Source organism: Dermacentor albipictus, chromosome 9, assembly GCF_038994185.2.
Source record: "Dermacentor albipictus isolate Rhodes 1998 colony chromosome 9, USDA_Dalb.pri_finalv2, whole genome shotgun sequence".
In the NCBI taxonomy this organism is placed as follows: domain Eukaryota; kingdom Metazoa; phylum Arthropoda; class Arachnida; order Ixodida; family Ixodidae; genus Dermacentor; species Dermacentor albipictus.
The window spans coordinates 110,357,886-110,370,016 of NC_091829.1; the positions used below are offsets into that span (position 1 = coordinate 110,357,886).

Genomic DNA, 12,131 nt, shown 5'->3' on the forward strand with positions numbered 1-12,131 from the left:
CTGTTCGTGCTGCTTATGCTTTCGCACACCTCTCTACTTGTCCAGCCTCATACATAGCCACAAGGTGTGCGTGGACAACATCAGGAAGGTAAGCAACTGCCCAAACGGCATCCCCATCCAGGGCAATCTTGACTACTTCGACAACGAGCTTCGCAAGGCCCCCAAGGAGAAGTGTTCCGGTTTCACGGAAAAACGTACGGGTAAGACCAGGACTTTTGCGAACGGACGCCAACCCTGCAGTCGCAAAGCGCGTATGTGAATCGGGTCAAATGCCAACCACTGTGCATATGTTAATTGCGTGTCCTCAGTAAGATAACGTCGAACATAATTATATGAGTGCATTTTGCAAGTAGCATCAGTCGTATATCACTTTTGGGACCAGTCGTATAAGTCGTATAGAACTTTACCCTTAGTCGTGCGCCCCAAGCTAATTTATCTGATTGCCCAACTGCAGTCAACTAACAATAATTCAAGTCCAAACTCAGAATTACTTCAAGGTTTACGATGACACATTTCCGCCCATAAAGTGTAGAGAAACCAGGAGTGCATGCCACAAGTTTTGCATGATGTTACAATATTCCTCTTCACTGGCTTGTTTAGTGCAGTGGGCACTATTCACATGCATGACCGTACCGGCTATTATGGCGACAGAATATCGATGGCTGTGGAATAGCGATTTGTGATTAATTTTTTTTAGTGAGTCCAGTTTTTTTACTACTTCGAAGCGAAGGACAGAAATGGTCTAAAAATGAAGCCGATTAAATATATTATTGATCTTCTTAGCCTGTGTGTGATACATATTTACAACTTTTCCTTACGAACTGGCATTTTCCCACAGAATATGAAGAATGCTAAGGTGACCGTAATATACAAATGTGGAGATAAAAACATTTTCCGGAATTAGAACTATTTGAATCCTTCCCCACCCCGCAGAGGCGTCTGCATCAGCAGGCGTTTGGTGTGTTGCGACACCACGTATTCGAGAACACGAGCGTTGGACCCTCCCGCGTGTAGCCGTGTGCGGCTTAGACGTGTCTGGGGAAAGGGGGACCCTGGAGGTTGAGCCGATGCTGGGTGTTTGGCCCTTTAAGGTCCCCCGGCAGAGGCAACACACCTATTTGGCCTGTGCTTCACATAGAAGGCACGTCTATGTGAAGGAATTCCCCCGGACTGACCCACCCGGGGGAAATCGGTAGTTGCCTTTTCCTGTCTCTCTCTCCCTCCAGCCTTCGTCCTTCTCTTACTTTTCATCTTTCCTGTCTTCTCCTAGCTTCCGCTTACTTCCACTTTTTCCAGGCAGCAAGGGTTAACCTTATGTGAATAGCCAACCTAGGCTATTTCATATTCGGTTATAGTAATTACGTACAGATGGCGCTTCCAGGATTTGTTTTTACAGTTCCTGTAGCGTCCCCTTGTAGGGCTACACGGTGGATGGCTGGCGTTATTGCGCGAAAACTACACATTCCTTTATGGATAATTTCTTCCCTCCACTGCCTATCGCCCTTTCTGCAAAACCAGATAAGTCAGTAGGAACAATCTCAACCTTCCTTGTTTCCAAGTCATTGACTGAAGTCTTTTGGTCCAGGTTATAAGGCGTCGAGGATGGCAAGCGGTGATCTCCTCTTGGAGCTCCGCGAGCAGAAACAATACGAGGAATTGCCAAAACTAGTGTCATTTGGGGAAACGCAAATAACTATAACCCCGCACCGCACGATGAACACAAGCCGCAGTGTTGTCTTCGACGATGACTTGCTCGATCTCACTGAGGCTGAACTCTTGGAGGGCTTCAGTGACCAGAATCTTATCAATGTTAAATGAATTAAGATGAGACGTGACAGTAAAGAATTCAAAACCAAGCACCTGATACTCACATTCGGTTCAAGTATTTTGCCCGAGTCTGTAGAGTCCGGGTACATCAAACTTCGTGTTAGGTCATATGTGCCAAATCCCCTCAGATGTTTCAAATGCCAACGTTTCGGCCACAGCTCGCAGAGCTGCCGAGGCCGTCAAACCTGTGCGAAATGCAGTGCGTATGAACACACGTCTGAAGCTTGCGAGAACTCTTTGCATTGTGTAAACTGTGATGGGGAGCACGCCGCGTATGCGCGGTCGTGCCCGTCTTGGAAAAAAGAAAACGAAGTAGGCACGGCCAAAGTGAAAGAAAATATATCGTTCAAGGAGGCACGCAGGCGGGTGACATACCTGCCTAAGATCAGCTTTGCCGAAGTGGCGCGTCAGGGGGCAGCGCCACAATGGTCTCCGTCGGCTGTCCGACTCACACCCAGTGATGCGGCAGTAACGCCTTCCGCTCCTCGCCCCCCCCCCCTCCGGCGGCTGCATCTAGCGCTGCTACGCCAATCCAGCAGGAGGGGCAGGTCCCCTTCGGGCAGGTGCCCCAAAACACCTCGTCCAACGTGCCGAGGCCTTCACGCCAAAAAAAGCGCTCGGAAGAGCGCGTGTCCAGCGCCTGGCAAGAGGCGATGGACACAACCACCAGCAAGACGGCACCACCAGCGCCTAAGCAGCGGCGAGGCACTCTCGATCGCTCCAAGAGAGACAAAACTCCCGTCACGGCTCCTGAAAAAGGCCCGTGAGCTAATCCTCGTCTCCTAAACACACAGCACCCAACACATATAGCATAATGGATACACAAATAGTACAATGGATTGTTAGAGGACTTCTCCATAACCTCGACGACATTAGAGAAATAATACACCGACACAACCCCAAGCTGCTGTGCGTTCAAGAGACGCACCTCAATCTTACCAATACAAGTTTTCTTCGAAACTACACCATCTTCCGCAAAGACGGTGAGGAGGCTAATGCCTCCGGCAGCGTAGCAATAATAGCCGACATGGCGGTAGCTTGCCAACCCGTCGCCCTTAACACGCCCCTTGAGGCAGTGTCAGTTCATGCCATCCTTTTTAATAAAGTAGTAACTGTGTGTTCCACTTATATACCGCCGAACCAGCCTCTCGAAAAAACTGACTTTTCTAACCTCATTGACTAGCTTACCGAGCCTTATATACTCGTGGGAGATTTTAACGCTCATAACACAATGTGGGGAGACTCGCGATGTGACGCTAGAGGTCGACTCATTGAAAATTTCCTTTCGACCTGCAGTGCGTGTCTCTTTAACAAGAAAGAACCAACGTATTATAACCCACATCATAACTCGTACTCATCAATAGACCTGGCGATCGGCTCCGCTTCTATCTTTCCTGATTTAGAATGGTATGTAATTAAAAACCCATTCGGAAGTGATCACTTTCCAGTAACGCTGAACTTCGTAAACAAACATGACTTGCATTCACACTTCCCTCGCTGAAAACTGGCCTCAGCTGACTGGGAACGTTTTAGGGAGTCCACTCACATATCACGAGATTTTATACATAATTTTACTATAGATCATGCTGTTCCATACTTCACCGCTTTTATAATTGACGCCGCTGAAAAGTCTATTCCTCAAACAAGAGGCACTTCGTCCAAAAGACGAGTCCCCTGGTGGAATGACGATTGTAGAGAGGCGCGGAAGAGACAAAATAAAGCTTGGAGGAAACTACGCGAAAGTCCTACAGCAGAAAATCTAATAGAATTTAAACAGGTTAAATCACAGGGAAGAAGGACGCGACGACTGGCAGAGAGGGCAAGCTGGCAGAGGTTTCTCTCTGGCATAAATTCGTATACTGAAGAATTTAAAGTGTGGGATGGGCTGAAAATGCTTAAGGGGCAAGAAATTCATCCGTTGCCCCTAGTAAACGGTGAAGCAAACCGCTTGGAAGACCGTGCAGACGCCCTTGGCGAACACTTCCAGCACGTTTCTAGTTCTAACCATTACTCCAAGGCATTTCTAAAACGCAAAAAAGTAGCAGAACGCAAGGCTATCGTCCGCAAATGCAGACAGAACTAACCCTTCAACGCGCCTTTTACCATCGCCGAGTTGAGAGTCTCCCGGTCTGCATGTCAGAGCTCCGCTCCTGGACCGGATAGGATCATGTACGACATGATTAAACACCTCCCCACTGGTACTCAAATTACTCTGCTAGCACTTTGTAACGCTATATGGGCTGCGGGATACCTCCCTGCCGCATGGCAGGGAGGATCAGAAGTCCTTCTTATCCGTGTTTCTCGACATGGAAAAGGCGTACGATACAACTTGGCGCTACGGTATCCTGCGTGACCTATCGACGCTGGGCATCCGCGGCACTATATTAAACATTATAGAAAGCTACCTGCACAACCGTACATTCCGAGTGAAAATAGGAAATGTGCTGTCGCGTCCATTCATACAGGAAAAAGGGGTACCCCAGGGAGGCGTACTGAGCTGCACGCTCTTTGTAGTTAAAATGAACACGCTTCGTAAAACATTACCCCCATATATTTTTTATTCCGTCTAAGTAGACGACATACAAGTATGTTTCAAATCCTGGAACCAAACAGTCTGTGAGTGGCAGGTACAACAGTGCTTCAACAAAGTCTCCAACTGGGCGAACGAACACGGGTTCAAAGTGAACCCCAACAAAAGTTCTTGCGTTCTTTTCACCAGGAAAAAAGGGCTTGCGGCAGATCCCACTGTTGAAATATATGGGCAACGAATACCCGTAAACAAGGAACACAAATTCCTAGGTGTTATACTTGACTCCAGGATTACATGCATTGCCCCCCAGGGGCGTCTGCGTCAGCAGGCTTTTGGTGTGTTGCGACACCACGTACCGTTTCCTGTCGCCGTTTCCTGTCCTCCTCTCCGATCTTCGTCTTTCTCTTTCGCCTTTGAGATCTTTTCCGTCTTCTATTCATTTGTTTTAATTTCCCATTGCCTGGGCGGCAAGGGTTAACATTGCGTAATATATCCAGTCTTGGATACACACACACACACACATATATATATATATATATATATACATATATATATATATACACACATATATATATATATATATATATATATATATATATATACAGTAAGGTACAGTAGGAACGTCCCCAGGTTGGGCTCCGAGGTGGGTGGCTAGCATTCCTGCCGAATACAGTAATCATATATATGGTTTCTAGTTTCCACCCACTCCCTGATCGCTCCCTGAAGAGGGGGCGCACTGATGAAACCTTCAAATTTCTCTTGAAACCGAAAGAAATTTTTCCCAAACACCATGTAATACATAGTCAGCATGAAACCAAGACAGTCCGCACAATATCCCCATTTGTTGTCGCAAAATGTTTGACAGAAGCAATCGGCCCTGGTTACAAAGTAACTAAGATGGAAAGCGGCGACCTTCTTCTCGAAGTGCGTGACAAGCTTCAATACAGTAATTTGACTAAACATGTTGCGTTTGGTGACATTCCTGTCTCTGTGGGACCCCACCGGTCTATGAACACTGTGCGTGGTGTCATTTTTGATGACGACCTCCTTGAACTTAGTGATAGCGAGCTGTCTGTAGGATGGCAAGACCAAAACGCGGTAACAGTGCAACGAATTAAGTTAAGGCGCGACGACAAGAAAATTCCAACAAAGCATCTAATAATAACGTTTGGAACAAGTGAACTACCTGATTCATTTGAGACGGGATATTGTAAACTGCGCGTACGGCCGTACATTCGCAATCCGCGCCGGTGTTTCAAGTGTCAGCGTTTTGGGCATGGGTCTCAGAGCTGCTGAGGGCGTGCCACTTGTGCAAAATGTGCATCATATCACATCAGACCACATATCAGACAGCTGTTCTTCCACAACGCACTGCACTAACTGTGACGGAGACCACACCGCCTATTCGCAATCGTGCCCGTCATGGAAGAAAGAAAAACAAATAATCGAACTGCAGGTCAAACTAAACATCTCTTTTCCAGAAGCGTGCAAGCGTTTTAGTGTCCACAACCAATCTAATCCGTCCTACATTGATGTGACGAGCCGGGGGGGGGGGGCAGTGCCACATCTTCTGGCGGCCGCGCAAGTCACACTGAGTGTGACTGCGGTTACGCCATCAGCCCCCCTGGCGGGAGCAGCCACTGCTCTACCGCCCCCTACCACGAAGGGCCAGCAGACCTCCGAGCCTACCGATCGCAGGCCCACTGCTCGTGCAGACAGGCCCGAAAAACCCCGAGAGTGCCCTCTGAGCGGGCGTCATCCAGCGCCTCTGACGAGGCGATGGATGTAACAAAAACTTCTCCGGCGTCTCAGACGCCGAAGGAACGGCGTTGCTCCCTGGAGCGCACCAACAAAAAAGAAATACCCCGCATCAAGAAGCCTGGAAAGGCCTCTTGAGCCAACCTAATTGATATCTCTTGAAACACACCATAAAACACTTCCAATATGGCCACACAGGTAATGCATTGCAATGTGAGAGGTCTAATACACAATCTTGATGACATTAAGGAACTCCTTCGCAAGTTTAATCCATGGGTGCCCTGTGTGCAATAGACACACCTCAATCCTTCACATATTAACTTTCTCAAACAATAGGCCATTTACCGCAAAGATCGCAATGACGCCTGCGCCTCGTCAGGCGGTGTTGCTATTATAGTTGATAAGGGTATCGCCTGCAAGCATTTACATCTGCAAACGCGCCTTGAGGCACTGGCAGTCAGAGCCGTGCTATTTGATAAGCTAGTTACAGTTAGCTCTCTCTACATTCTTCCGAGCCATCAACTTTCCAGAACAGATTTCGAGAGCTTTGTCACAGAACTCCCCGAACCTTACATTGTAGTAGGTGATTTAAATGCGCATTACACCCTCTGGGGAGGTTCTCGTTGTGATACGAGAGGGCGCTTATTAGAAAACTTCCTTTTATCTTCCAATGCATGCCTACTAAACAAGAAAAAAACCCACATTCTACAGCATGGCGAACAAAACATTCTCATCTATTGACTTAAGCATAACATCAAGTACCCTAGTGCCATACCTGGAGTGGAACGTGATCGAAAATCTATATGGGAGTGACCATTTCCCAATTGTCGTAAAATTAACAAAAAGCGATAAGTTTTCTCCACATCTGCCCCGTTGGAAGGTCGACTGTGCTGACTGGAAACGGTACAGAGAGCTGACACATTTAACCTGGGGTGACATCTGTACTCTCTCAATCGATGATAGAGTGTCATATTTGACGGCATTTATAACTGACGCAGCATCAATATGCATCCCTCAAACGAATGGATCACCCTCTAAATGACGTACTCCTTCGTGGAATGAGCAGTGTAAGGAAGCCCGCAAAAATCAAAATATGACTTGGAGTCGCCTTCGCGACTGCCCAACTACCGAGAACTTGATCAGTTTCAAGAAAATAAAATCAGAAGGTCGAAGAACGCGCCGCCTTGCCAAAAAGGAAAGCTGGCAAAAATACATCTCTAGTATTAATTCATATACAGACGAAAGAAAAGCCTGGGACAGAGTAAACAAAATAAAAGGCCGCGAAACTCATCCTCTGCCATTAGTAAACACGCAAACAGATACTCTTGAGGACCAGGCTGGCTGTCTAGAGCACATTTCGCGCACTTTTCCAGTACATTTCATTACATGGATACATTCCTAAAATTCCGGCGACAAGCAGAACAGATGACTCTGGGTGGCAAAGGCACATCCAATGAAGTATACAATCGTTCATTTGGAATGGCTTAGTTCCAAGCCTCACTGAACTGTTGCAACAGGTCCGCTCCAGGAAGTGACAGAATAATGTATGAGATGATCAGACACTTACACCCTGAAACCCAAAAAAACACTACTGTCACTCTTCAGTTCCATGTTCTCTGCCGGCTACGTTCCTTCTGTCTGGAAAGAAGCAATCGTGATCCTTATTCTCAAAGAGGGGAAGGACCCTTCCTCAGCCAACAGTTATAGGCCTATAGCTCTGACTACTTGTCTATGCAAATTATTTGAGATGATTATTAACCGTCGCCTCATCCATTTTCTTGAAAGCAACAAGATACTCGCTCGCTTTCAGTACAGTTTTAGGGCGGGTAGATCCACAACAGATCACCTTGTCCGCATCGAGACAAATATCCGTGATGCCTTTGTCCACAAACAGTTCTTCCTGTCAGTATTTTTAGGTATGGAAAGGCATACGACACAACCTGGCGTTTTGGAATCCTCCGTGACCTGTCTGAAATGGGAGTTCGAGGCAACTTGCTGAACGTGATTCAGAGTTACCTCTCCAATAGGACGTTCCGTGCTAGAGTTCGTAACGTTCTGCCTCGTCCATTTACGCAAGAGGCTGGTGTTCCACAAGGTGGTGGGCTGAGATGCACTCTTTTTAATGTCAAAATGCACTCGAACCAGACTGCCATATCATATACTATGTTTTATTCTGATAGGTTTCAAATCGTGTAACCTAAGTATCTGCGAGCAACAAGTACAGCTTTGCATAAATACATTATCTAAGTGGGCGGTCCAAAACAGTTTCAACCTAAGCCGACAAAAACGTACATGCGTCCTGTTTTCAACAAGAAAGGCATACTAGCGGACCCCGCAATAGATCTAAATGGAGAACGGCTATCTGTGAGCCATGAACACAAATTTCTAGGAATCTTTTAGACAGTAAGCTGACTTTTGTAGCACACCTGAAGTATCTGGAATCAAAGTGCCTCAAGTCTATGAACCTGCTGAAGCTCTTGTCACGTACATCTTGGGCAAGCGACAGGCGGTGCCTTTCAAAGCTGTACAAATGTCTAATTCAACACGCCTTGACTACGGAGCAATAGTCTGTAATTCTGCCGGACCTAGTGCTCTGAAAATGCTACATCCTATTCACCACTTAGGTATCCGCCTTGCTACAGGTGCCTTTAGGACTAGCCCTGTGCAAAGCCTCTACGTCGAATCAAACGAACGGTCATTGCAATACCAAAGAATATATTTAATTTTCTCCTACACTGTAAAAGTTCACTCAGATGTTAAACATCCTTGTCATTCTACTATATGCGACTTGTCTACTGCTAGGCGGTTTCCTAACCGCCCAGCCACTAGGCCCCCTCTGTCCCTCCGGTTGGAAGCACTCTCGGAAAACACAGCGGTCCCTCTTTTACACAATGTCCTAATGGCACCTACATGGCTCCCACCACCTTGGGAGTGGCAGACTATCCAATGTGACATCTCTTTCTTAGAAATATCGAAACGAGCCCCGGAGGCGAACACATATTCGCATTTTCTGGAACTCAAGGAGAAGTACTCATGTGATGAATTTTGCACAGACGCTTCGAAGTCTCCAGCTGGTGTTGCTTACGCAGCTCTGGGAACCTCACTTTCAACATCCCGGCCAATAAACCCACACACCAGTATCTTTACAGCGGAAGCATACGCCATTCTTAAGGCTATTCAACACATACGGCTCACAAATATCGCTAAGGCTATTGTCTTCACAGGCTCATTAAGTGTAGTGAGAGCCCTAATTAGCTTACGAAAGCATAAGCTTTCGGTTTATAATGAGCTGTATAGCTCGTTATGCTCCGCACATATGTGCAACCAAGCGATTATCCTATGCTGTGTACCTGGCCATAAAGGTATAAAAGGCAACGTAGCTGCTGACGAAAACGCTACGTCAGTGAGTTTTAGCGACAGAGATGGAAATATCCCCATTCCTCCCACAGGCCTCAAGCCCTTTCTGCGCCGTAAATTGAGGAATCATTGGCAAGCAGAGTGGGATACACAAACATTGAATAAGTTACGCATTATAAAACCAAAATTGCTGAATTGGATAAGTGACAAAACAGCACGGTACAAGGAAGTACTTCGCAGGTTAAGAATAGGACACACTTACAGTACTCACTCTTACCTCTTGACTGGCTGGGATCCTCCTACTTGTAGATGCGGCGATAGCCTGACAGTCCTCCATGTCCTTATCCAGTGCCCTGCAATAGAAACAGAGAGGAAAAAGTATTTCCCTTCTGCATATCGGGAAAATATACCTCTCCATCCTGCATTTTTTCTTAGTGACGAACCATTCTTTAAACTGCAAATAGTCCTAGACCTTTTATCCGAAACCCACACCCTGAAAACCAGTTGGCCAGGCAATTTTTAGCACATGACTAACAGCCCTGCATTCAAGGGTTTCTTGAAACTCTGGTGTCAGTGTTATGTTTTATTGCATAATGTTTTAACGAAAGCCCATTGCCATAGCCCACATCACTGCCTAGTCACCGTCATTATTTTAGCAACTATATATTCTACGCCACTTACAGCTACAGGTTTTAGGCCCTTTTACAGCCATGTGACAACTACCATGACGAATTCATTGTGCACGTCATCCGTAATACATCCTCAACATTACCACTTGTCAGGGCGCTCTTTGGCCAAACCTGGCCCTTGCACCATAAAACACCGCGCATCATCATCAGGCTTACATTCATCCCTCACATAAAATATCTTAAAGCAAAATTTCTTAAAACAATGAACTTACTTAAGATCTCCTCCCACGCAACATGGGGTAGCGACAGAAAGTGTTTATTGAATCTTTACAGGAGTCTAGTTGGATCACGACTGGACTATGGTGCCGTGGTTTATCACTCTGCCACCCCGAGCGCGCTAAATATGTTAGACTCCGTCCACCACCTGGGTATCCGCCTGGCCACTGGCGCCTTTAGAACAAGCCCTGTCGAAAGCCTATACGTCGAGTCATATGAGTGGTCACTCAATTTTCAGAGAACATACATCAGCTTCACCTATTTTTTTAAAGTGCGCTCTAATAAGGAACATCCGCGTTTCATGACAGTAAACGACTTGACGTGTGAAACACTTTTCCGTAACAGACCGTCTATGAGTCTTCCTTTGTCACGGCGTGTAAAAGAACTTAGTGAAGAAATGGATGTCCCGATACTCGAACATCGCCTAATGGCTCCGGCTAATTTATTACCGCCCTGGGAGTGGCAGGTGATAGAATGTGACATATCCTTGGTAGAGGTCTCGAAGCACGCCTCTGAGCTTGAAATTGCTATGCATGAGCTTCAATCGAAGTACTCCTGCTACGAATTTTACACAGACGCGTCCAAATCCCATGATGACGTATCCTACGTTGCTGTTGGTCCCTCTCTTTCTGAATCTGACGTGTTCAACCCCCTAACAAGTATCTTCACTGGAGAAGCCTATGCAGTACTGTCTGCAGTAAAACATATTAAGACACTGAAACTTGACAGCGCAATCATATTCACAAACTCGTTAAGTCTTGTAAAAGGCACTCATTTCTTTACAAAAGCATACAAATCCTGTCTTCAATGAACTCTGCACACACTTATGTAACATCTACTGATTGCACAGACATGTAGTAATATGCTGGGTTCGTAGCCATAGAGGAATCGAGGGAAATGTGCTTGCTGACGAGATGGCGAAATCAATGGCATCGCAGGGTACTCGTTCTGCTGCAGTCTCTGCCACAGACATAAAGGCTTTCCTCGGAAACAAACTACGAAGCCAGTGGCAACGCTTGGGGGCCGCAGAAACGAATAATAGGCTTAACGTAATTAAGCCTAAGCTAGGTTTCTGGCACCCAACAATGAAAACAGGAACAGACATCCTGTTCACTAGACTAAGTTCACTAGATAACTTTCTCCTGACCGGTAACGAGCCTCCAACCTGTGGTAGATGCGGCGACAGGCTTTCCGTCCTCCACGTCTTCCTGGAGTGCCGGGAAGCCGAAAGAGACTGGAGGAAACATTTTCCGTTTGCATACAGCCATCACGTCCCTCTGCATCCGGCCAGGTTTCTTGGTGTAGAACCGCTTTTTAAGATCAAAGCAGTCCTCGCTTACTTGAAAGATGTTGTGCTACACGTGAGAAGCCCATTATTTCCGTAGTGCATGCTCTTTCAAGATAGTTTTCTTTGTATAGCACATGCTTCTAGGTCCTTGGCTTTGAAGGGCTGTGGTGAGGCAGAAGTGCTCTAGCAAAATTTAGCATCGGATATATTTTGTATATTGTACCATTCTTTTCTCAATTTATTTTAGTGTTCATATTACACGGCAATAATCATTGCCATAATTTTATTACGCGTAGATTTTATGCAATATACTCAAACTCTCTTACGCCCCTTTACAGCCACGTCACATTAAATTCACAGAAACCATCAGACCAGGACGAACTCTGTGACACTAGCGTGCTCTTTGGCCATTCCTGGCCCTTGCGCCATTAAACATCAAACATCCCTCAATCAATCCTTCCCCTAT

General features: G+C 46.3%; 1 protein-coding gene across 1 annotated transcript in view; it reads left to right on the forward strand.

The window, feature by feature from the left end:
- The window catches only part of LOC135897479 (uncharacterized), a 128,409-nt gene that overhangs the window by 69,607 nt on the left and 46,671 nt on the right, over positions 1-12,131 (forward strand). Inside the window, exon 11 of the mRNA XM_070525235.1 lies at positions 46-200. Coding sequence (XP_070381336.1) covers positions 46-200 — 155 coding nt within the window. The remainder of the gene's footprint in view (positions 1-45; positions 201-12,131) is intronic.